Source organism: Sciurus vulgaris, assembly GCF_902686455.1.
Source record: "Sciurus vulgaris genome assembly, chromosome: 7".
NCBI classification, from domain to species: Eukaryota; Metazoa; Chordata; class Mammalia; order Rodentia; family Sciuridae; genus Sciurus; species Sciurus vulgaris.
The window spans coordinates 142,782,811-142,805,775 of record NC_136467.1 but is presented as its reverse complement, the minus strand read 5'-3'; the positions used below and the strand labels follow the sequence as shown (position 1 = coordinate 142,805,775).

The 22,965-nt window shown below is 39.3% G+C and overlaps 1 protein-coding gene across 2 annotated transcripts; it reads right to left on the bottom strand.

The window, feature by feature from the left end:
• Window positions 1–4,235: 4,235 nt before the first annotated feature.
• On the bottom strand, window positions 4,236–22,795 carry PAK1IP1 (PAK1 interacting protein 1). Of its 2 annotated transcripts, none has more exons than XM_079148593.1 (10): window positions 22,639–22,795; window positions 13,625–13,787; window positions 11,005–11,125; window positions 10,855–10,929; window positions 10,313–10,365; window positions 9,797–9,942; window positions 9,611–9,708; window positions 6,668–6,767; window positions 5,605–5,725; window positions 4,236–5,456 (listed from the first exon to the last, which is right to left on the bottom strand). In XM_079148593.1, the coding sequence occupies exons 1-10, from the start codon at window positions 22,720–22,722 to the stop codon at window positions 5,260–5,262; spliced, it is 1,158 nt and encodes a 385-aa protein (XP_079004719.1). In that variant the 5' UTR covers window positions 22,723–22,795; the 3' UTR covers window positions 4,236–5,259. The 2 variants fall into 2 exon arrangements, with proteins under 2 accessions (XP_079004719.1, XP_079004718.1); XM_079148592.1 differs by having other exon boundaries at window positions 13,625–13,790; window positions 22,639–22,793.
• Window positions 22,796–22,965: the final 170 nt, after the last annotated feature.

Below are 22,965 nucleotides of genomic sequence, written 5' to 3'. Positions count from 1 at the left end.
GGAAGCCTGGAACAAAAGGGCCCCTTAAATCTGGGATCTGATGGTAGGTATAACTCACATCTATGAACCAGGAGAGAGGTCAATCTTTATATTGTAATCAATCCACACAGAAAGAAATTAGTATCTGAATTGCTATGAAAGCTCTTGATACAACAGATTCTAAATTCACATTATTGTTAATATACTAGAAGTCCCTAAGTCTGCATAACCCCTTTCCAAAGTTAACTTGCTTTTTATAAAAATACTAAACTTATATCATATTATCTCCTTTTGATTTCTAATTATACCACCCCTTGCAGCCTCTCACCCTTTGATATACCAGACATAAAGCTACTTAACACCTACCAAGCAGCCATTTTTCCCAAATGACAAAATATACCATTACTTTGATGATAATGGTAGTCAAAGGGCAGCCTCTGTTAAGTGCTGATAATGTGCCCTGTTGTCAGGGCTTCACACGTGCTTAGTCCCAAGGACAATCCCACGAGGCATGGAGGAATTGTCACTACTGTAGATGGTCAAACTGAGGCAAATAATAATAAAGAGCACAGGTTCTCTAGCTCCAGGACTCCTGCACTTAACTTGGCAACTTGTCCTATAGCTCAGGTTCTGAATCAGAAATCCGTCATGAGAACAGGGATTCCAAAGCAGCAACTCCCCAATTCTCAAAGAAATGTTTGCCAAAATATTAAAAAAGACCCCTTCCAATCCTATGATTTTCCCAAATCTTGAACCTATTTTGAACCGCCAGAAATTATAAAGGTCAATGATTAACAAAATAATTCATTCTTAAAAATTAAGCTGACTTTACCATATAAACCAAGAGGTGAGTTAACATAGACTCTGATATGGTCTGAAGATGGTTTGTCACTTCTGAAACCCATGCTGAAATTTGACAGCCACTGTGGTGGTGTTGGGAGGTGTGGCTCTAAGAGGTGACTAGGTCTTTACGTGGAATTCCTTCCTGAGGAAGGCCTGGGTTAGTTCCTTCAAGGGTGGGCTGCGTTAAAGCAAGGCTGCCTCCCCTTTGCCCTCCCCACACCCGCTTGCTCTTCTGCTTTCCACCAGGAGGCAGCACGAGCACCTCACTGGTGCCACACTTGCACTTCCTAGACTCTAGAACCAATAGGTTTGGCCAATGAATCTCTAGTCTTTAAAAATTAGTCAGCCAGAGTTCAATCCCCAGCACTAGAAAAGAAAAAAAAAAAATTACTGAGATCTCATGTATTTTGTTATAGTAGCAGCAAAGACACTACCTACCTCCACCCTGTGGAGCTAGACAACCCAATAACACGAGTTCATGGATCAACATTAACCTCTAGCAAAGGCCAAGTCGGGGGGTATAGACTTCCACTCTCACAAGTCTGTTAACAGCTGCCTGACACTCCTGCTAGAATGCCAGAAGGCCATGCAGGGAGCTGGTTCTTCCATTCTCAGTAACTGATACCAAGACCCCTCACAACTATGTCGGTAGAGACCAAAGGGAAACCCAAGCCCCTAGCCTCACCCAGAATAAATGAGGAATCTCCCTATCTCCAGTTGTCAGTGAAGGTTAAAGAGGAAAGTTCAGCTATCACCAAAAGTACACTTCCACCCCCAGCTGGAAATATGTCTCTTTCCCTTCCTAAGCAAAGTCAGAGGAAATCAATTAATACAAAAGGCTTAAATAAGGTGCAGAGTCTACATAACACAATTCAAAAATGTCCAGGTTTCCACAGAAATCACTTGATATGCCCAGAACCAAAGACAATCAATAGATACCAATGTGAAAATGACAGACACTGTCATCTCAGACTTCAAAACAGCCACGATGAAAACACTTCAGCAACTATGAGCATGCTTGAAACAAATGTAATGACAGAAACATAAGCAGAGAAATAGGAAGTCTTAGCAAAGAAAGAGAAATATGCAGAAATTTTAAAACTGAAAAATACAATAACCAAAATAAAAATCTCAGTGGATGAGCTCAATAACAGTATGGCAAGTACAAAGAATGGAATCAGCAATATGGAAAACAGAACCATAGAAAGCACCTGATCTGAACAACACAGAAAAGACAGCCTGGGCAGAAACAGGAGAGAGCATTAAGAACTTGAAGGACTACAAGGAAAGGCATATTTATTATGTCAAAGTACCAAAATAAAACAAAGGCAGAGAAGAGAAGGTACTTAAACCAATGCCTAAAAGCCTCCCAAATTTGGCAAGAGACACAAACCTATGGATTCAAGAAGATGAGGAACTGGTTACGGATAAGCTGGGCATGGTGCACATTCTCCCTTGGGAGGGAGAATGAAGCAAGAGAACCGCTTCTCTCCCAAGTTTGAGATCAGCCTGGGCAACGTAGTGAGACCCTGTCTGTCTTAAAAAGCTACAAAAGAATAAATCCAAAAAAATCCACACCAAAACAATTAATTAAACTTCTGAAACTTAAAGACAAGGAAAAGACCCTGAAAGCAATCGGAGGGGAAAAATACATTAGAAAAACAATTAAAATGACTGATTTTTCATCAGAAACCAGAAGGCAAGAGGAACAGCTTAAGAACCGTCAACCCAGAATCATACATCCAGCAAAACTCTCCTCCAGTGATAAAAGGCAATCAAAACATTCTTAGATAAAGGAAAATTAAGAAAATCCACATCAGCTGACTTGCCCTAAGAATAGCTAAAGGGAGTTCTCCAAACACAAAGTGATAAAAGAAAACATACTGGAACATCAGGAAAAACATGCTAAAGTCAGGTAAAAACAGGCCTTCCTTCTCCTCTCAGGCTTTCTAAATTACATGTGCTGAAGAAAAAATTGACACTAATGTAAATCTAAATATGTGTTTAAGACAATTTATAAGATGAGGAACATTCAGGGTATAAAAAGGAGGTAAGATTTTTATACTCAACTGGTAAAATGGTAACACTAGCATACTGTTCTAAATTAGGTGTGCACTAACTGAGTGTGTAGTGGAGACAAAGATTCTAAAATGAGATATACTCAACAGTACCACACTGAGCACCGGGTGAGGATGTAGCTGAGTGGTAGAGTACTTGTTAACATGCATAAGACCCTGGGTCCAATTAATACCCAGCACCAACCGCCCCCCAAACCCCTACCATATAAATAAACAAAAATGGAATTCTAAAAACTGTTCAAGTAACTTACTGGAAAGTAAGAAAACAGAAAAGGCCAGGTAAATAACATACATCTATAATCCCATCTACATGAGAGGTGGAGGCAGAAGTACCACAAGTTGGAGGCCAGCCTCTGCTCAAGTCAAGCAAGACTCTACCTCAAAACAAAATAAAAAATGGACTGCAGATGCTCAGTGGGATTGAGTCCCTGGGTACAACGCCCAGTTGGGTGGTGCAGGTGGGTGTGGAGGGTGGAGGACAACAAAAAACTGGGAGAAAACAAAATTAAAATGGTAGTCTTAAGTCCAACACATTATTAGTAACACAAATATAAATGGTAAAAATATACCAATTAAGATACATATTATCAAAATGCATTACTAAATATGACTCCAACTGGGTATGGTTCCAGCTACTCAGGGGTATGAGGCAAGAGAAATCATTTGAGTCCAGGAGTTCAAGATCAGCCTGGATAACACTGAGACCATTTCTCCAAAGTCGGCGGGGGAAAAAAGAACTCTATGCTGCCTACAAGAAACTCCAAATATAAAAGGTATAGGCCAGCTGAAAGGAAAGGATGGAAAAATATCAGCTTAAATAGACATGAGAGCAAAGAAATATCAGAAAGTGATATTACACCATGAAAAAAGAATTAGTCCACCAACACAGTAAGAATTCTAAATGTGTTATGTATCCTAGCAGAGATGCAGAAAATGTGAGGCAACAACCAATGGAACTGGCGGCAAATCCACAACTGCTGAGGTTGGGGTCATTAACGCCCTCCCTCAGTAATGACAAAACAAGTAAACAGAAAATCACCAAGGATCTAGAAAAACCTAATCCCATCAACAATAGGTTCTGATCAATAGAACACTCTGCCCAACAACAGCAGGATACAGATTCAAAATATCTACCAAGACAGATTACATCCTGGGCCATGAAACCAATTTAAAAGAACTATAGTCGTATCAGGTATGTTCTCCAACCACAAATGGAATCGAATTATAAATCAGTAAGATAGATAACAGGAATAATGTATGCATCAAAGAGAAAAAAATACATTGAACTGAATGAAAACACAGCATATTAAAATAAGACAACTAGCACAAATAATCTGAAAATGAAATTATAAAAAGAGTCAACTTATAATAGCATAAAATATGTAGAATTTAACAAAAGTACAAAACTTAGAAGCTAAAAACATTGTTGAAAGAAAATAAGGAAGATTTAAATGATGTCCTTTGGTCAGGTTTTGAGCTGCAAACTGATCTACAGATTGAACACAATATAATCCCCGTCAAAATGCTAGCTGGATTTTTTTTACAGAAATGACAAGGTGAACCTAAATTTTCTATGGAAACCCAATGGATGAAATATGTGCAAAACAATTTTCAAAAACAAGGTTGCAGGAATCACACTTCTGGATTTCAAAGCTTAGTACAAAGTTAGAGCAACCAAGACTATGGTACTGGAGCTGAACTGAAATAAATCAGTGGCTGAGAACAGAATCTAAAGTAAACCCTCACACTTAGTTTTAAGACTACCTTGGGTTAGATTAACCAAGTCAATTTTTTGATAGCAGAAAGAGATGCAAAAATAATGGGAAATGTTGTTTTCCTACCCTTAAATTTTCTTGCCATCCACTGTTTGGAAGCAGAAGAGTTTGAAAAATAACCTTTATTTATCTCTATTAAAGAATGTGTTCATAGGGCTGGGGGTGCAGTAGCTCAGAGGCACAGTGCTTGCCTAACATGCTCAAGGCCCTGGGTTGAATCTCCAACACTGTTAAAAAAAGAAAGTGTTCAAGATTTTGCATTATTTTAAATTTCTGTATTTGGGGAAAGATCTTTGTTTTACACAAAATAAAAACTGCATGTTACAATTAACATCTTATATACCACCATATATAATTAATAAACTATAGGCCAAAGGTGCCAAAAATAATTTTAGCACATTTTTAAAAAGATGAAATAAAATTAGAAAAAAAAAACACCTAAAAGTGGTTTTCCAAGCTGTATATTTTCTCCAGAAAAAAATAGTATTGCCTTTACTCAGAAAAAATATTTAGGTATATTTAAAGGATGATTCCATTAAAAAAGGAGTTCTTTGGGGGATCAATCTGGGAATCCTGTGCTTCAGTTAGGTCTTCTTTTTTCTCTTCTTCTTTTCTGGCATTTCTACCATCTTCCTCTTCCTGGCTGATAGACTATTTCCTTTCACAGGCTTTTTACTATCATCATTTAAACCACATTTCTTTGAGTTAGGTTTTAATGTGTCTTCTTGCTGCACCACATCACCAGGTTTCTTTTTGCCGATTTTGGACTGTTCTGTATTTACTAAAACACAAAAGACAGCACATTTAAAGACTGCTTTTCCCCTTTATGAATGAATTAATGAAAATAAGTGAAGTTGTGTGGATATCCACTATTCAACTATTCAAGAGGTAACAGAGTTTAAATTTTTTAAGTGAACAACTTCATTTACCAGAAGGCTCTGCTGCTCGAGGAAGGCTCTCTTTTGTGTCTGTTCCTCTGTCTAACCACACTCCAAGACATGTCAGCCTAGCATTAGTATTCACTCCACAGAGTAAAGACGGAGGATCTTTCTAAAACAGAAGGGAAAAACTCGAATCGAACAGAGGAATTTTGAGTATTTTCTTTTTCAAGAACCAAGTTACTTTGATTTAAAATTTACTTCACAATCATACACGGCAAAACAAGGTTTCAGTCAATGACAGACTGCATATAAAGGGTGCCTGCCACAGGGCCTACCTGTGTGGTTGGCTCTACAATCCACGTTTGTATAAACACTCTGATGTTCAAAAAATGATAAAATCATCTAACGACACACTTGATGTAATACAATCCCATTACTACATGATGCATGCCAGTATTTTCTTGAGCAGAAAATATGCTATTATTATTATTATTTAGAAATAATCTACTGTTTTGATTCATGATCAGTTTAACTGTTGTTCAGAGCCAATTTCTAAGAAGTATCCAAAAATTATAGATTCTCAGGTAATGGACTATGTCTTAATTATTTCTAGGGTTTAACAAAGCACAAAGCACAGACTGGACAAACCACAACCACAGGATGGATACCAGAGAATAAAAAATAATAAAATGAGAACATAAGGAGACTACAGTAGGGAATTTAAATTTTCAGTTATCTGGTTCTAAATTGTTAGTTCCACAATAGAACAGAACCTTCCAAATTGTTTTTAGTAGTGGCAGTCTCTCTAACTAATACATTACAAAGAACCCTATTTAAAAAAAAAAAAAAAAAAAAAAAAAAAGGCAAGTAGACCGCTTAGGAATGCCAGGGAGGTCTGAGATCCTATGAGCTCAAACTTCCAAATGCTAGCCCTACGGTAGCTCTGTGGGAACCTAACTTTAAAACTATTATCCATCATACCAGGAAGAAATTTATAAAGCTCAAGTCTATGGTCTTTACCCTTAAAAAAAACTCCACCTCAGTTAACTTGGTGCTGGCAGCAAGATTTGTATGACTGTGTATTTATGTTCTATTGCACTCAGATACTGACCTTATCCTGCTTTAGCTTCCACATTTTGATGAACCCATCACTTGATGCTGTAACAAGAACATGATGCTCTGGAATTTCAAAACTGAACATGTCTTTTACCCTAGGATAGAAATATTAATGCTATAAAAGATCTTTTCTTCCACAGAGTGTGATCATCATCATAAAACTTGTAAACCAGTCTTGTGTTTTCCAGTGCTTCAGTATTTGCAAACTACTCAATGAATGGAGCTTTAAAAATGTAACTTTGCTACACATTACCACTCGCCAGTGAGTTGTTTTCAGGCCAAAATACAGGCTAAAATGAACTATTAGTCACATCCTAAGAAAAAATTGAAATGATGATAACTGTACACAATTAGGTTATCTCAAATAAGTAATGATAACTAAAAACCCTCACCTCAAGCACCTTCAAGAAGTGCAGGAAGGAGACAACAATGACAATGATAAGGCTCCCTTCGATGCACCCACTTCCCTCACCTCCAGTGCCATCATTTCCAAACTGCTTTTTTCTTCCAGATTATGGAGGTCACCTAATTGGTCTTTCTACTTCCATTTCTTCCCTCTAAGTTTTCTTTACTTTCTTTCTTTCTTTCTTTTTTTTTTTTTTTTTTCCTTTTAATGAAATCAAATCATATTACTTCCAGGCTGAAATATGGAGAGGAGGAAGTAGCTGGTGATACACAAGCCACACTGGCCCTAAGGTGGCAACTGCTGAAGTTGGTGATGAGTCTACGGGGTTGGCTCTTTAAACTAGTTTGCTTGCCTTTAATTTTCCCTAAGAAGTAAACAAAACAGGGGCTGGAAAATAGCCCAGTGGCAGAGGACCTGCCTGCTTCGCATGCATGAGGTCCTGGGTTTGATCCCCAGCACCACGCCCTGCCAAGTAAACAGAACAATACCTGCAAAGACACAGCATAAAGTTCAAATTCCTCACCCTGCCAATGAAATCAAGCACCATTTGGTCCCTACCGTCCTCTCCATGCCCACTCTGATGGAGTCATGCAGGTCTTCTACTTGTTCCTAAAATACACTAAGTTCTTTCCTCCCTCAATTCCTTGGGGCTGGGGAATATAGCTCAGCAGTAGCAGGCGTAAGGCCCTGGGTTCCATTCCCAGGACCAGGAAAAGAAAAAATAAACAAAAACATCTGGCTCTTTTTTAATCCCTAAGAACTTATTTAACCCTTAAGGTACCCCCTTCATTAGCCTATCTAATTATCCTTCTTATAAAGATCTGCTTGTTTAAAATTTATTGCTTTATATGATATAAGGGCCATAAGAGAACAAGCTCTTGTCATTTTTGTTCATCATTAAACACCTAGTACATGGCTGAGGTTATTACTCAGTGGTAGAGTGCTTTCCTAACATGCATGAAGCCCTCCCTGCACCACAAAAACCCAGACAAAACAACCCTAGTACAGTACTCTAAATCGGATGTTCAATGAATACTTGTTGAAATAAATTAACAAATGGCTAAATATTGTTCTAGAAATACATTTGAAATGGCTTGCTTGAATGTGGTTTATTTCTAGTACAGGGAAAGAGTAAGGCCTATACACTGACTGCAGGACTCTGAGTATCAAGACCAATTTCTTAATCATTCTTTGAAAAATAAGAATTAAGACTTAAGTAGAAGAACATGCAAAAATGCAGATGGACCGCATTCATATACGTTGCTGGCTCTTTGCGGTTCCAAAATCCATGGATATTTGTCACCGCCTGCAGCAACAACTTGCACAGGTCTTATGGGTGGTGGAGTGTAAACTGAGGCACTTCTATCTTTCTCTTTAGTGCACTGCTTTCTTGCTTGTTTATAGAGGATAGAGGAAATGAGGTTTACTTGCTTTGAGAGGAGAGAGAGAGAGAGAGACCCCACTTATCAGAGAGAAAGAAACTTTGCTTAAGAGAGAAACTTTGAAAGAAAGACAGGCTTTTCTCCGTTGCGCAATCTGCCTTCCGCCGCTGCCCCTACTCGCTGCTGTGTTCTTTCTTCTGGCTTTTTTGCTAATGGCTGCTGTGGCGTGTCTTCTCTGGCTACTGCTTTTCTGGTAATGGCTGCTGTCCGTGTCTTTCCCTCTGGCTGCTTCTAATGGTTGCTGTGTTTGTTTCGCTCCACCTACACTTATATCACCTCCAGGAGGCGGAGAGCAGGGCCATGCCTCTTACACAAAGATTAGGCGACAATCCGAGCAGGCAATTACTGCTCGAGAACACATGCGCATACATTGTGTGCGTGGATGAGAAAATCACCTGAGTGTGCTTATGTCAATTAACCTCCTCGCTGCCGATGTGATCAGGCGCCATCCCGGCGCCGCCAACATGGCACAGCCCCCAACACATATATACCTGTATTGTCACTTGTTCGTTTTTGTCATTAATTTTTCAAAATTACATGGAAAAAGCAGGGACATAAGTCAGATGAACTGGGTTGGGACTGGCTCCTTTACTTAACTCTGGGGTAATCGTGGCCAAGTCAATGAACTACTTACTCTGAGACTCATTATTCCTCACCTAGAAATGCAGTAAGCATTCAAAGATAGAATTCAATGGTGGAATTTTATTTTTTTCTTCACTGGAAAAATATAGCATAGAAAGGAGAAATTGGACACGGGGGACTAAATAAAAGGACAAGAGTGGCCAGGGACAAAGTTCAAGATTGCTTAGTTTTTAATTTTTCAAATATGCTTATTTCATGCTCCAGGTCTAACAGGTTTAACTAAAAAAAAGTGCAACTGACCAGTTCTAATCACTTTATCATTATTGCATTACAAAGTACAGGAAGGTAACATTTTCCCCCTCTTTTTAGATCCCAGAAATCGTACACACATACACATGTCTGATTATCTCTGTGGTTGTGTTCATAAAAGCATTCTGCTTCATAAAAAGTATATATAACATTTACCAAGACTACACATACACACACAGATTGGGGGGAAAAAAAATACCTGTTTTCATGTGCTTTAAATTCACAGAGGCACATTAGTGAATCACAGTCAAAAAACCTTACAATCTCTTCATCTCCAGCTACTGCAAGGACAGAGTCCTACGAGAGAAAAGAAACAATATTCAGAATGTCATAAGCAGTTCTGACCATCTCCACACATTTCCATCACTGATTTCTGATAACTTACTGAAAGAAATGTCACAGAAGAAATCCTCTTTTCATTTGTGATGGTGCCACTAACAGATGCAGTGTCAAGTTGATAGACATCTATTTTATTCAATATGACAACCACATATTTCTCTCCCCTTGGGGACCATTCTACTATGTGAGCATCTGTAAGTTGAAAAAAGTCAGATTTATTTAATTTAAAAATTAAAATGATCAGAGAAATAATAGAAATAGTAAATATTTGTACTGTATTTTCACATTCACTTTCCTATTCGATCTTCCCAACAAACTTAAGGAATACATTTTGAAAGTTAAATTTTAGACAATGAAGTGAGTTCAAAGAATTATTGAAATAATACAGCTGTGCATGGCAGAGCTACAAGAACCCAGATCTAAAATGGGAGAAGTAACCTGAAACATCTGCTTTCAGAGGCAACTACCATCCTGCAGGAAATAAATGTACACACATTTGGGTAAGAATGTGTGTCCATCCCTATCAAGTAATTGTAAAATAAATTGCAAACAAAACACTCACTTTGTTTTATATTTTTTATGAAGGCTGATCTTCCCTCCACAAGATTCCATGTTCTGCAAAATAACAAGTTTGCTTAAGGCACGAACATCAATTAACTTACTAGATGGAAAAGCATAAGCATAATGAAGCTTTGATCAAATGACTATTTTATTAAGTACTGGCTATTTAAATGGCCTGCCATCTTTATGTAGCAACATCTTCTATTTTTAACATTAAGCAAGATTTAAAGATCATTCCATTCCCACAGCCTCTCACTGTTTTGTACCCATGGTTATTTTCAAAAGATTTCACCTCAGCAAACATTTCTCTCTGGGAGCACCCTGCTCTTCACTTCACAGCTTATGTCAACTGGAGCATAACATCGTGTGTGAATATGGACCATTCTTATCCTGCTATCATGAAATAGCTCACTAGCTTTCTACCTTTTCCATGTATCACATACCTTTAAATGGTTGAAACCGTGGAACAATACAAACAATAGGCTAATTAACATAGTAAGAGACACAATTTACTAAAGATGCTTTTGGGAATTAATGACTTACCTTAATGTCTTATCTGTACCAACAGACAGGGCCAACTTGCCAGATGGATGAATAGAAAGGAAGGTCACATGTCCTCTAAAATGAAACCAACAAGTTAGGCCCCAACTTGAGTGGCACAGTGAGAATGCCAATGGGAAAGAGCCAACTCACTTGTGAGCTTTGATTGACTTGAGGCATTCCCATTTCTTTGCATCCCAGACACAAATGAGTCCATCTTCTGCTCCACTGATTAAGTGCCTGCTGCCATAGAATTTCAGGCAAGTTATTGTGCCTGTCGAAAAACCAAGATGTGCAAAGTTTTCTTCATTTTTAATATAAACTTCATTTCCAGTTGCTAGGCTATGCTATAGTTAAGTACAACACTGGGCTGGGAACCTAGATAAGTAGTAGAGTGTTTGCCTAGCAGGTACAAGACCCTAGACTTGATCGCCAGCACTCAAGAGGGGTGGGGGGAACGCCATACAATGTCTTAGTATTAAACTTTTAGGTATACGAGTAAACTTCATCTTAAATAAACTTAGTTAAGTAAGACTTGAAGTTTTACTTGGTAATAACCTACAAGTCTTAGGTGAAATAGTTCAATTGTTTCATACCAGAACAGTTTTTCGGTTCGTTGGCTTGTTTTGTTTTTTGAAGTGCTGGGGATTGAACCCAGGGCTCTATTCACGCTAAGCAGGCACTCTACCATTGAGAAAACACCCCAGCCCAAGAACAGTTTTAAGTCTAGGCAAACATTTTGAGAATTAGTTCAGCTTTAGCTACAGATTTAAGCTAATTGGTTCATTTCCTTACTTTGTCTCCATAATCATATCATAGCCAGATGGCTGGCTAGGATAATTTTAGTAGAAGTCAAACAAAACCAACTGCCTATCCAGCTAATTCAGAGAAAAACACAAAAAACAAAATTTACAGCGATGACTCTCACTTTCTAAATAATGAGTTATCTATATCAGCAATAATTCAATCACTATTGACTCAGTATTATCATGATTTAACTCATACACTTCTCATTGACTGCCATGAGAATTTTTTAGAACAATTTTATGAGAATGTCACACTTTTCAGTTATGCCTCTGGAAACTCCTTCCCAGGGTAAATAAATTTTCCTTCATCATTTCAACCTCTTAACAAAACTTCCTTCCCTCCACCAAAACTGAAGCCTGGATCTGCCACAAATTTCCCTTATAGATCAAATTCTAGTCCCAAACAGTCCATACCATTACAGCTTTACCCTCAAGTAAAACTCCCTATTCCTTTGAAGTCTGTGTCACCTCACCTCACTTTACTGCCCTATAGCTCAGGGGTCAAAAAACTGCTACCTCTAGACCAACTGTGGCTGGTGTTCTGGTTTTGCGAATGCAATTTTATTCAAAAACAGCCACAGTTCCTTCAGTTAGACCATACTGGGCTGCTTCTGCACAACAGCAGCAGAACTGAGAAATTGTTACACAAGTTATATGGTCCATAAATATTTACTATTTGGTCCTTTACAGAATTCAAATGAACCTGTGGGTCACTATTTCCCATCTATACACCTGCTGGTCAATTCTTTATATTACACTTTATATTGGAAGAGCCAAAGATCTCTGATGAATAATTTTGCACATGACAGAAGCACTAATATGCAGGGTCATGTACCCCCGCCTTCTAAAAGTAGAACATTAACTATTTTTGCCCATGCTTTCCTCTCTCCCTATTTTCCATTCTATTTCTTCCTTTGGAAATGTTGCTTTCCCACATCTTCTGTTCCTTCTGCCCGTGACTCCATATGCTCCCTAGAAAAGAGTTTGTCTAATGCCAAGTGTACGAAAAGCAGGAGTTGTACAAGGAATGGAGGGAACCAGGAATCTTACTTCATTCCTCTCCCATCTAACTCCCTCTAGTCTTTATCTTATTTTTAATATTAATTGATTTGAACAGATCAGATTTGTTTAGCTTATTTCTTCTAAACCTAAGAAACAAAGAAGCCTTCCTGTATGAACTGGAATTGGGAGACACAGGAGAAAAGGGATGTATGCTGAAATCACTCAAAACCCAGCTTCTACTGAGGAGCATGACACCTGAGGACTGTGCAATAGAAGGCAAACATTTATCACTCCAAATTAATTGCTAAAATCAATGCCCAGTGACCTCTGAAATATATCAAAGTGAGGGAAGGAAAAGGGAACACATCCTATCTTTCTTTATAGGAAACCAAACTCATTGGCTGAGTTTCCCCAAACTAATATGTAGCTAATCAAGTCTACTATTTTGAATTTTATCTTTACTTTTCCATCCTGAACTGTACACAATAAGCCCCTCGTCTCTACTCTGGAAAACTCAATGACTACAACATAAAATGTTTGGAATTGAGAAAAAAAAATTAACCTTATTTATTCACTCTACCCTCTGATCTTGCCACTCCCCTGGGCATCTTCACCGTCAGTGTGGAAAATCCAACCATGAGTGGGTGACTTCTAATCCCTGACCTCCTCAACTCCAGTGCAGTTACGCCTGCTCCTCTATTTTAGTTTCATACACCTACAGTGTTTATGGGAACAGGGCCCAGCTGTAGGTATACGGGACTGAAATACAGAGAAGAGACCACCTATCTCCCAAAATGCCAACTGTGACCTAGTCCAATGGGACTGTGAGCAACCTTTTTTTCCCCATTTCTCTCTCTCCTAGCACAGATTCTGTTAACTACCAGACACAAAACAAATAGTCCAAGAGAAGTCAACGTATACAGTAATAAAACCTTCACGGTATCTTAAAGGATACAACTTCTTACCATTGTGATGTACTAAAGCCCCATGTTCTATCTTCTTTTTCATATCATAAATGTGAATTGTTTCATCTTTGCTCCCAGTGACTATGAAACGACTATTCACAGCCACTGCTGACAAGGAGGCAGTGTGAGCATGATGAGTGAAGTCAGCCACAGGAGTCCATTGCTGCTGAAGAGTAAACAGGAGATCAGCACCAGAGTCACATCATAGTTCTCTAGAATACAAGGTACTTGGAGGATTCAAGATGGCGGACTAGAGGGTGGCTGCGTTTCGTGTTGCTCCAGGACTCAAGAAGAGGAGATATAGAGAGACTTGGGACCAACTCAAAGCAGCCGGGTGAGTCTCTCCCATTGGGGAGGTGTCCCGGATGGGGCGGTAGCCCTGAACGCAGGGAATTTTGTGAATTAGAGCTGCTGGCGAGACACCCCTCCCCCCGCTGGAGCAGTGAACGCGGACAACTGGGAGCATCGGAGAGGTGGCTGCTCACCACAGCGCTTGGACTCGGTGCAACCCACCCGGGCTCTGGGAGGCTGCCCAAAGGAGAGGGTGCTCGGTGAGCTGTTTGGACTGAAAGCGACCACCCCTGAACACAGGGGGCTGCCCAGAGGAGAAGGAGAAATACGGGCTCAGCACGTCGCTTGAACTTGGAGCAGCTGCGCCAGGGCTCCGGGCAGCTATCCGGTGAAGCAGCATGGTGAGTGGTTTGGACCCAGAGCATCCACTCCTAAACACAGGGGGGTTGTCTGGAGAAGGAGGAGGAGCACGGCGGGGTGCTTGGGCTCGAAGTGACTGCACCAGGGCTACAGGTGGCAGTCGGGACAAGGAGGTGCACAGTGAGTTCCTGGGACTCGTGACGAACGCACCAGATCTCTGGGTGACTGCCTGGTGGAGAAGGAGGTGCGTGGTGGGTCACTTAGACTTAGAGCGACCGCACGGAACACCAGGTGGCTGCCAGAGGAAAAGGCGTGTGGCGGGTCACTGGGACTCGGAGCTCGGAGCAATTTTAAGGGGCTCCAGGTGGCTGCTCAGAGGAGGGGCTGCATAGACAGGCGAAAAGTGCAGAGCAGGGTCCCAGGGCCTAGGCGGCTTCTTGGTGGAAGAGCCCCACAGACAAACTGAGGGGCGGAGCAAAGGCTCCAGGACTGCAGGCAGCTTCTCTGAGGACAGGCAGCCTAAGGAGATTCGTCTGCGAAGGGCGAGGCTTCCAGGCCCAGGAGGTAGGTCCGGGTCCCTGGGAACATTGCAGAAGAAGGCTGCCCAGCCCAGGCGGTAGTTGTGAATTGAACGGAACCTCTGGGAGGGGAACTGACCAGCGAGACCTTCCCACCGGTTGAGTCCTCCCTGTCGGGTGAGGTTCTCCCAGAGGACTGTAAAACCAGAGACACAGGCCCAAACTGGCCTTCCATCAGCCCACATCCTACTTCCCCTTTGGATGACCATTCATCAGCAAGTGAAGGTACCTCTGCCCACTAGCAGGGAATATACCCCACCGGAAGGCCACCACCCCTAGGGAGTCAGCTACCTTGTGGAGCACCGCATTATCAACTTCCTCCAAGACTTCAGGCTACTGAAGGCTAAGAGGGGATACACTAGAAATCTTCAGGGACATTGTAAGTCAATAGAGGAAATCTGCAATATCACAGTGGTCAACTGATACCTGAACAATATGAGAAAACAAGGAAAGAAAATGCTGCAAACAAATCTAGATGTTACATCAATGAAACCCAACGACAGCATGGCAGAAGAAATGACAGAAAGGGAGTTCAGAATGTACATAATTAAAATGATCAGAGAAGCAAATGACGAGATGCAAGAGCAAATGCAGGCACTGAATGATCGCAAATCGACAGTTAAAAGAGCAAATACAGAAAGCAAAAGATCATTTCAATAAAGAGTTAGAGATATTGAAAAAAAAAACAAACAGAAATCCTTGAAATGAAGGAAACAATAAACCAAATTAAGAACTCCATAGAAAGCATAACCAATAGGATAGAACACCTGGAAGACAGAACATCAGACATTGAAGATAAAATATTTACCCTTGAAAACAAAGTTGAACAAACAGAGAAGATGGTAAGAAATCATGAACAGAATCTCTAAGAACTATGGGATATCATGAAAAGGCCAAATTTAAGAATTATTGGGATTGAGGAAGGCTTAGAGAGACAGACCAAAGGAATGAACAATCTATTCAATGAAATACTATCAGAAAACTTCCCAAATCTGAAGAATGAAATGGAAGATCAAGTACAAGAGGCTTACAGGACTCCAAATATACAAAATTACAACAGACCCACACCAAGGCACATTATAATGAAAATACCTAACATACAAAATAAAGGCAGAATTTTAAAGGCCGCAAGAGAAAAGAATCAAATTACATTCAGGGGGAAACCAATACGGATATCAGCAGATTTTTCAATCCAGACCCTAAAAGCTAGAAGGGCCTGGAACAACATTTTTCAAGCCCTGAAAGAAATGGATGCCAACCAAGAATCTTATACCCAGCAAAACTTACCTTCAAATTTGATGATGAAATAAAATCCTTCCATGATAAACAAAAGCTAAAAGAATTTACAAAAAGAAAGCCAGCATTACAGAACATTCTCAGCAAAATATTCCATGAGGAAGAGATGAAAAACAAAGAAACAAATCAGCAATGGGAGGAACTATCCTAAAGGAATTGTCAAATAAAGGAAGAACCAAGTCGTCTCAAAATAAATAAATAAATAAATAAATAAATAAAATGAACCAAATGACCGGGAATACTAATCATATCTCAATAATAACCCTGAATATTAATGGCCTGAACTCATCAATCAAAAGACATAGACTGGCAGATTGGATCAAAAAGAAAGATCCAACAATATGTTGCCTGCAAGAGACTCACCTCGTAGAAAGAGATACCCATAGACTAAAGGTGAAAGGATGGGGGAAAACATACCATGCACATGGACTCAGCAAAAAAGCTGGGGTATCCATCCTCATTTCAGATAATGTGGACTTCAAGTCAAAACTAGTCAGAAGGGATAAAGAAGGACATTACATACTGCTTAAGGGAACCATAAATCAGCAAGACATAACAATCATAAACATCTATGCCCCAAACAGTGGCTCATCCATGTATGTCAAACAAATCCTTCTCAATTTCAGAAACCAAATAGACCATAACACAATAATACTAGGTGATTTTAACACGCCTCTCTCACCACTGGACAGATCTTCCAGACAAAAATTGAACAAAGAAACCATAGATCTCAATAACACAATCAATAATTTAGACTTAATGGACATTTATAGAATATACCATCCAACCAAGAGCGAATACACTTTCTTCTCAGCAGCACATGGATCCTTCTCTAAAACAGACCATATATTATGCCACAAAGCTAATGTTAGCAAATACAAGAAGATAGAGACACTACCTTGTATTCTATCAGATCATAATGGATTGAAGTTAGAAATAAATGAAAGAGTAAAAAACAGAAGCTACTCCAACACCTGGAGATTAAACAATATGCTATTACATGATGAATGGATAACAGAAGATATTAGGAAGGATATTAAAAAATTCTTAGAGGTAAATGAGAACAAAGAAACATCATATCAAAATCTTTGGGACACTATGAAAGCAGTACTTAGAGGAAAATTTATTTCATGGAGCGCATTCAATAAAAGAAGTAAAAATCAACAAATAAACAACCTAACACTACAGCTCAAAGCCCTATAAAAAGAAGAACAGACCAACACCAAAAGTAGTAGAAGACAGGAAATAGTTAAACTCAGAGCTGAAATCAACGAAATTGAAACAAAAGAAACTATACAAAAAATTGACAAAATAAATAGTTGGTTCTTTGAAAAAATAAACAAAATTGATAAACCCTTAGCCACTCTAACAAAGAGAAGACGAGAGAAAACCCAAATCACCAAAATTCGGAATGAACAAGGAAATATCACAACAGACACGACTGAAATACAAAACATAATTAGAAGCTATTTTGAAAATCTATATTCTAACCAAATAGAAAATTTCAAAGACATCAACAGGTTTCTAGAGACATATGAATTGCCTAAATTGAATGAGGAGGACATACACAATTTAAATAGAACAATTTCAAATAATGAAGTAGAAGAGGTCATCAAAAGCCTACCCACAAAAAAGTCCAGGACCAGATGGGTTCTCAGCCGAGTTCTACAAAATCTTTAAAGAAGAGCTCATTCCAATACTTCTCAAAGTATTCCATGAAATAGAAGAGGAGGGTACCCTCCCAAACTCATTCTATGAAACCAATATTACCCTGATACCCAAGCCAGACAGACAAATCGAGGAAAGAAAATTTCAGACCGATATCATTAATGAACATTGACGCAAAAATTCTCAATAAAATTTTAGCAAATCGCATACAAAAATATATTAAAAAGATAGTGCACCACGATCAAGTGGGTTTTATCCCAGGGATGCAAGGTTGGTTCAACATCCGGAAATCAATAAATGTAATTCACCATATCAATAGACTTAAAGTCAAGAATCACATGATTATTTCAATAGATGCAGAAAAAGCATTTGATAAAATACAACACCCCTTCATGCTCAAAACACTAGAAAAAATAGGGATAGTGGGAACATTCCTTAACAAGGCCATCTATGCTAAGCCCATGGCTAATATCATTCTAAATGGTGAAAAACTGAAAGCATTCCCCCTAAAAACTGGAACAAGACAGGGATGCCCTCTTTCACCACTCCTATTCAATATTGTTCTTGAGACTCTAGCCAGAGCAATTAGACAGACCAAGGAAATTAAAGGAATACGAATAGGAAAAGAAGAACTCAAACTATCCCTATTTGCAGATGATATGATTATATACTTAGAGGAACCAGGAAATTCCACCAGAAAACTGTTAGAACTCATAAGTGAATTCAGTAAAGTGGCAGGTTACAAGATCAATGCTCATAAATCCAATGCATTTTTATACATAAGTGATGAATCCTCAGAAAGAGAAATTATGAAAACTACCCCATTCACCATAGCATCGAAAAAAATAAAATACTTGGGAATCAATCTCACAAAAGAGGTGAAAGACCTCTACAATGAGAACTACAGAACACTAAAGAAAGATATTAAAGAAAACCTTAGAAGATGGAAAGATCTCCCATGTTCTTGGATAGGCCGAATTAATATTGTCAAAATGGCCATACTACCAAAAGTGCTATACAGATTCAATGCAATCCCAATTAAAAGCCCAATGACGTACCTTACAGAAATAGAGCAAGCAATCATGAAATTCATCTGGAATAAGAAACCCAGAATAGCTAAAGCAATCCTTCGCAGGAAAAATGAAGCAAGGGGTATCGCAATACCCGAACTTCAACTTTATTACAAAGCAATAGTAACAAAGACGGCATGGTACTGGTACCAAAATAGACAGGTAGATCAATGGTACAGAATAGAGGACACGGACACAAACCCAAATAAATACAACTTTCTAATACTAGACAAAGGCGCCAAAAATATGCAATGGAGAAAAGATAGCCTCTTCAACAAATGGTGCTGGGAGAATTGGAAATCCATATGCAACAGAATGAAACTAAACCCATATCTCTCACCCTGCACAAAACTCAACTCAAAATGGATTAAGGACCTTGGAATCAGACCAGAGACTCTGCAGATTATAGAAGAAAAAGTAGGTCCCGATCTTCAACATGTTGGCCTAGGACCAGACTTCCTCAACAGGACTCCCATAGCACAAGAAATAAAAGCAAGAATCAATAACTGGGATAGATTCAAACTAAAAAGCTTTCTCTCAGCAAAGGAAACTATCAGTAATGTGAAGAAAGAGCCTACAGAGTGGGAGAATATCTTTGCCAATCATACTTCAGATAGAGCACTAATCTCCAGAATCTATAAAGAACTCAAAAAACTCTACACCAAGAATACAAATAATCCAATCGACAAATGGGCTAAGGAAATGAACAGACACTTCACAGAAGAAGATGTACAAGCAATCAATAAACATATGAAAAAATGTTCAACATCTCTAGTAATAAGAGAAATGCAAATCAAAACCACCCTAAGATTCCATCTCACCCCAATTAGAATGGCGATTATCAAAAATACAAGCAACAGGTGTTGGCGAGGATGTGGGGAGAAAGGTACACTCATACATTGCTGGTGGGGCTGCAAATTAGTGCAGCCACTCTGGAAAGCAGTGTGGAGATTCCTTAGAAAACTTGGAATGGAACCACCATTTGACCCAGCTATCCCACTCCTTGGCCTATACCCAAGGGACTTAAAATCAGCATACTACAGAGATACAGCCACATCAATGTTCATAGCTGCTCAATTCACAATAGCCAGATTGTGGAACCAACCTAGATGTCCTTCAATTGATGAGTGGATAAAGAAACTGTGGTATATATATATACACAATGGAATATTATTCTGCCATAAAGAACGATAAAATTACGGCATTTACAGGCAAATGGATGAAATTGAAGACCATCATGCTAAGTGAGATAAGCCAATCTCAAAAAATTAAAGGACGAATGATCTCGCTGATAAGTGGATGATGACACATAAGGGGGAGGGTGGGGGGAGTTAGTGTTAGGGTTAGGATTAGGGTTGGAGTTAGGGAGGGGGACAAGAATGGAGGAAGAAAGGACTGTTTAGAGGGAAAAGAAGGGTGGGAGAGGTGGGGGGGAAGGGAAAAATAATAGAATGAATCAAACAACATTACCATATGTAAATTTATGATTATACAAATGGTATGCCTTTAACCCATGTACCAACAGACAAACAACATGTATCCCATTTGTTTACGATAAATAAAAAAAGAAAAAAAAAATACAAGGTTCTTCCATCCATAAACACTACCAATGGATCCTATAAATGGAGAAAAACTACACAATGACATGTGGATTAAAATAAAAATCCTGAGAACTGAATAAGGAATACAAGGAGGTGAGAGGCAACGTTGGGTACCGCGACTCCAGAACCCAGTAAAGGTGACAGAACTGTATACTTTAAAATGCCACCCAAATCTTTAATTCTTATTACATCTACTTGTGAGACTTCCATATCACTCATTTAGTCACATATTTAAAACTTTATTTGAACTTATTCATGCAAATAATGACTACCTACCATATGCTTGGCACTACTTTAGGTCGGTAACACAGCAGTAAACAAAAGGCCCTATTGTAAAGCAGCTTCCATTCCAGTGGGAGAGACATAAATGTGTTAATATGACTTTACATAAAAATAAATACAATGACAAGTCCTAGAAAGAGAAAAACAGTATAAGGACATTTCCATTAGTACCAGCCTAAGCCCTAGAGAATCACCAGTGAAGAAATCTCAGGAACTCCATGCCTCCTGCCCTGTGTTAGGTTGTAAAGTCTGGCTGGATGAATCAAAGGATGATAGAATACAGGCTCCCATAAGCTGAAGGAGCCATAACAAAAAAAGTATTAGCAAAACAAATCAATGAAGGGGGGAAAAAAAAACCCACAAAACTTCTACGTACACGTTTAAGATTTATTACTGCAAAATATGTCCTAAAGAACCACAGGAGCAGATATTCCTTCCACCAGTCAGGCCAATGGGCCTTTTCTGACTCAAGGAGAGGCTACTATGGCTTTAAGCCAAATAATCTTTATTTATGTGCATCACACGAATTACATTAGTTACATAAGCTAGATTAGAATTTAGAAGCATTAATGGCCAATGGTTAGGGATTTGATGCAGGTAGAGGGACATTTTGTCCCTGACATTTTGTGTCTACTCTGCCATACTAGCTGTGTGGACCTAAGTATTCACTTAACCTGTCTATGAAGAACCTTCCCTTTCCTCGTCAGTAAAATGAGAATAATTCTATCTGCCTTGGAGGGTTGCTGTGAGGACTACTGTGTATTTGGAACACAGTAAACAATTTTACTACAAAGAAAACACAGGAAAGAAGTACGTGGTGAAATAGGTTTTAAGAGATACCTGGAATTGCTTCAGGAATAAAATAGTTCTGGACTACAAGTTAGGATACTGAACTTCTAGTCTCAGGCATAGTCCTATATACCTGTCTGACTACCATGTTAGCAATTTACTTAATCTGTATTCCTACATCTACTAAAATATATTCTGCAACAATTTCTCTCCATTTATTTATCTCCCTCCTCTACTACTCCTTGTCAGGAAGGTCTCTACAGCAGGATCTGTACCTCTGGCATCTTTTCAACCTCCCTCCCTACCCACATTAAGTACCTATATAAATGAAGAAATTGGTATTACTGTTTTTTTTAAATCTATAAAAGGTCGATCCTGATCCAGTCCTAACATTTTGTAAAATACCAGGGGAGAAACATCATGAAAGAGCAGAATATTCTTTCACTGGATCCTGAATACCTACACTGGTTGTCAACTTAAATCTACAATCAACAACTCATTTTTCCAAGTGCAAAAATACTAACTTTCTTCATGCTTTGTGGACACTGTGTCTTCATTTTGAATATAGTGGATATTTTAATACTGCATACATTGTGTAATGATAAGATCAGGGTAAATGGCACACTCCAAGTCAAGTATCATTTACTTGTGTTGGGAATATTCAAAATCCTCTCTACTGGTAGTTTTAAAATACAAAATTGCTGTCAATTATATTTACCGTGCTACGCCAAAAAATATTGGAAGGCATTCCTCCCACCCAACCGCACCCCTGTACCATCCCCGCTACCCTCCCTATCCATTCCCAGCCTCTGGTAACCACTACTCTATATTTCTACGAAAACGACTTTTTTTCGCTTCCCCGCCTGTCTACCATACCAGAAAAACGCTATTTTATGTGGCAAAATGTCAATTTTGTTTTAAAAGATCGGCTTTTACTCAAGCTTCCCGGGACAGATGTATCACTTAATCCGTGAACATCAGACAATCACTATCAAGTGCGGCAGTGTTTACCTCGACCGGGTGGGAGCCCGATCTTCCCCGCCCCTTCTCCCGTAGTCCCTCCGCTCGTCATATCTTACCTGTTGGTCGCCACTCGCCTGAGGCTCCGGGTGTACTGTGAACCCGAAAAGGACTTGCTCATAGCTCCCAGCGACGAGCTCCATTCAGCAGCTCACGTGCCTTTCCCGGGATCCCGGCGCGGCCTTAGGGAGCTGACGGAACCGGATGCGACGCGGGGTCCTTCCTGCGTCAGCGCTCAGATTATACGTCATAGGGTAAGGCTGCCTTTTAGGTGCCTGTATCCGGGAAACATTCGAAGATCAAGAGACCTTTTGCAAGCGGAGAGTAAAGGAGGGCACCATGTGATAAGGCTCTCATTGCAAGGAGAAAAATATTAGGTTCAAACA

What these genes read in the sequence shown, in the direction of transcription:
- PAK1IP1 (XM_079148592.1), bottom strand. Translation starts at nt 22,722, where the DNA reads ATGGAGCTCGTCGCTGGGAGCTATGAGCAAGTCCTTTTCGGGTTCACA. An exon ending in AGGCGAGTGGCGACCAACAG is followed by an intron (nt 13,791 to 22,638) that starts GTAAGATATGAC and finishes TTTACTCTTCAG; the next exon opens with CAGCAATGGACTCCTGTGGC. An exon ending in TCGAGCAGCAGAGCCTTCTG is followed by an intron (nt 5,457 to 5,604) that starts GTAAATGAAGTT and finishes TTTGTGTTTTAG; the next exon opens with TAAATACAGAACAGTCCAAA.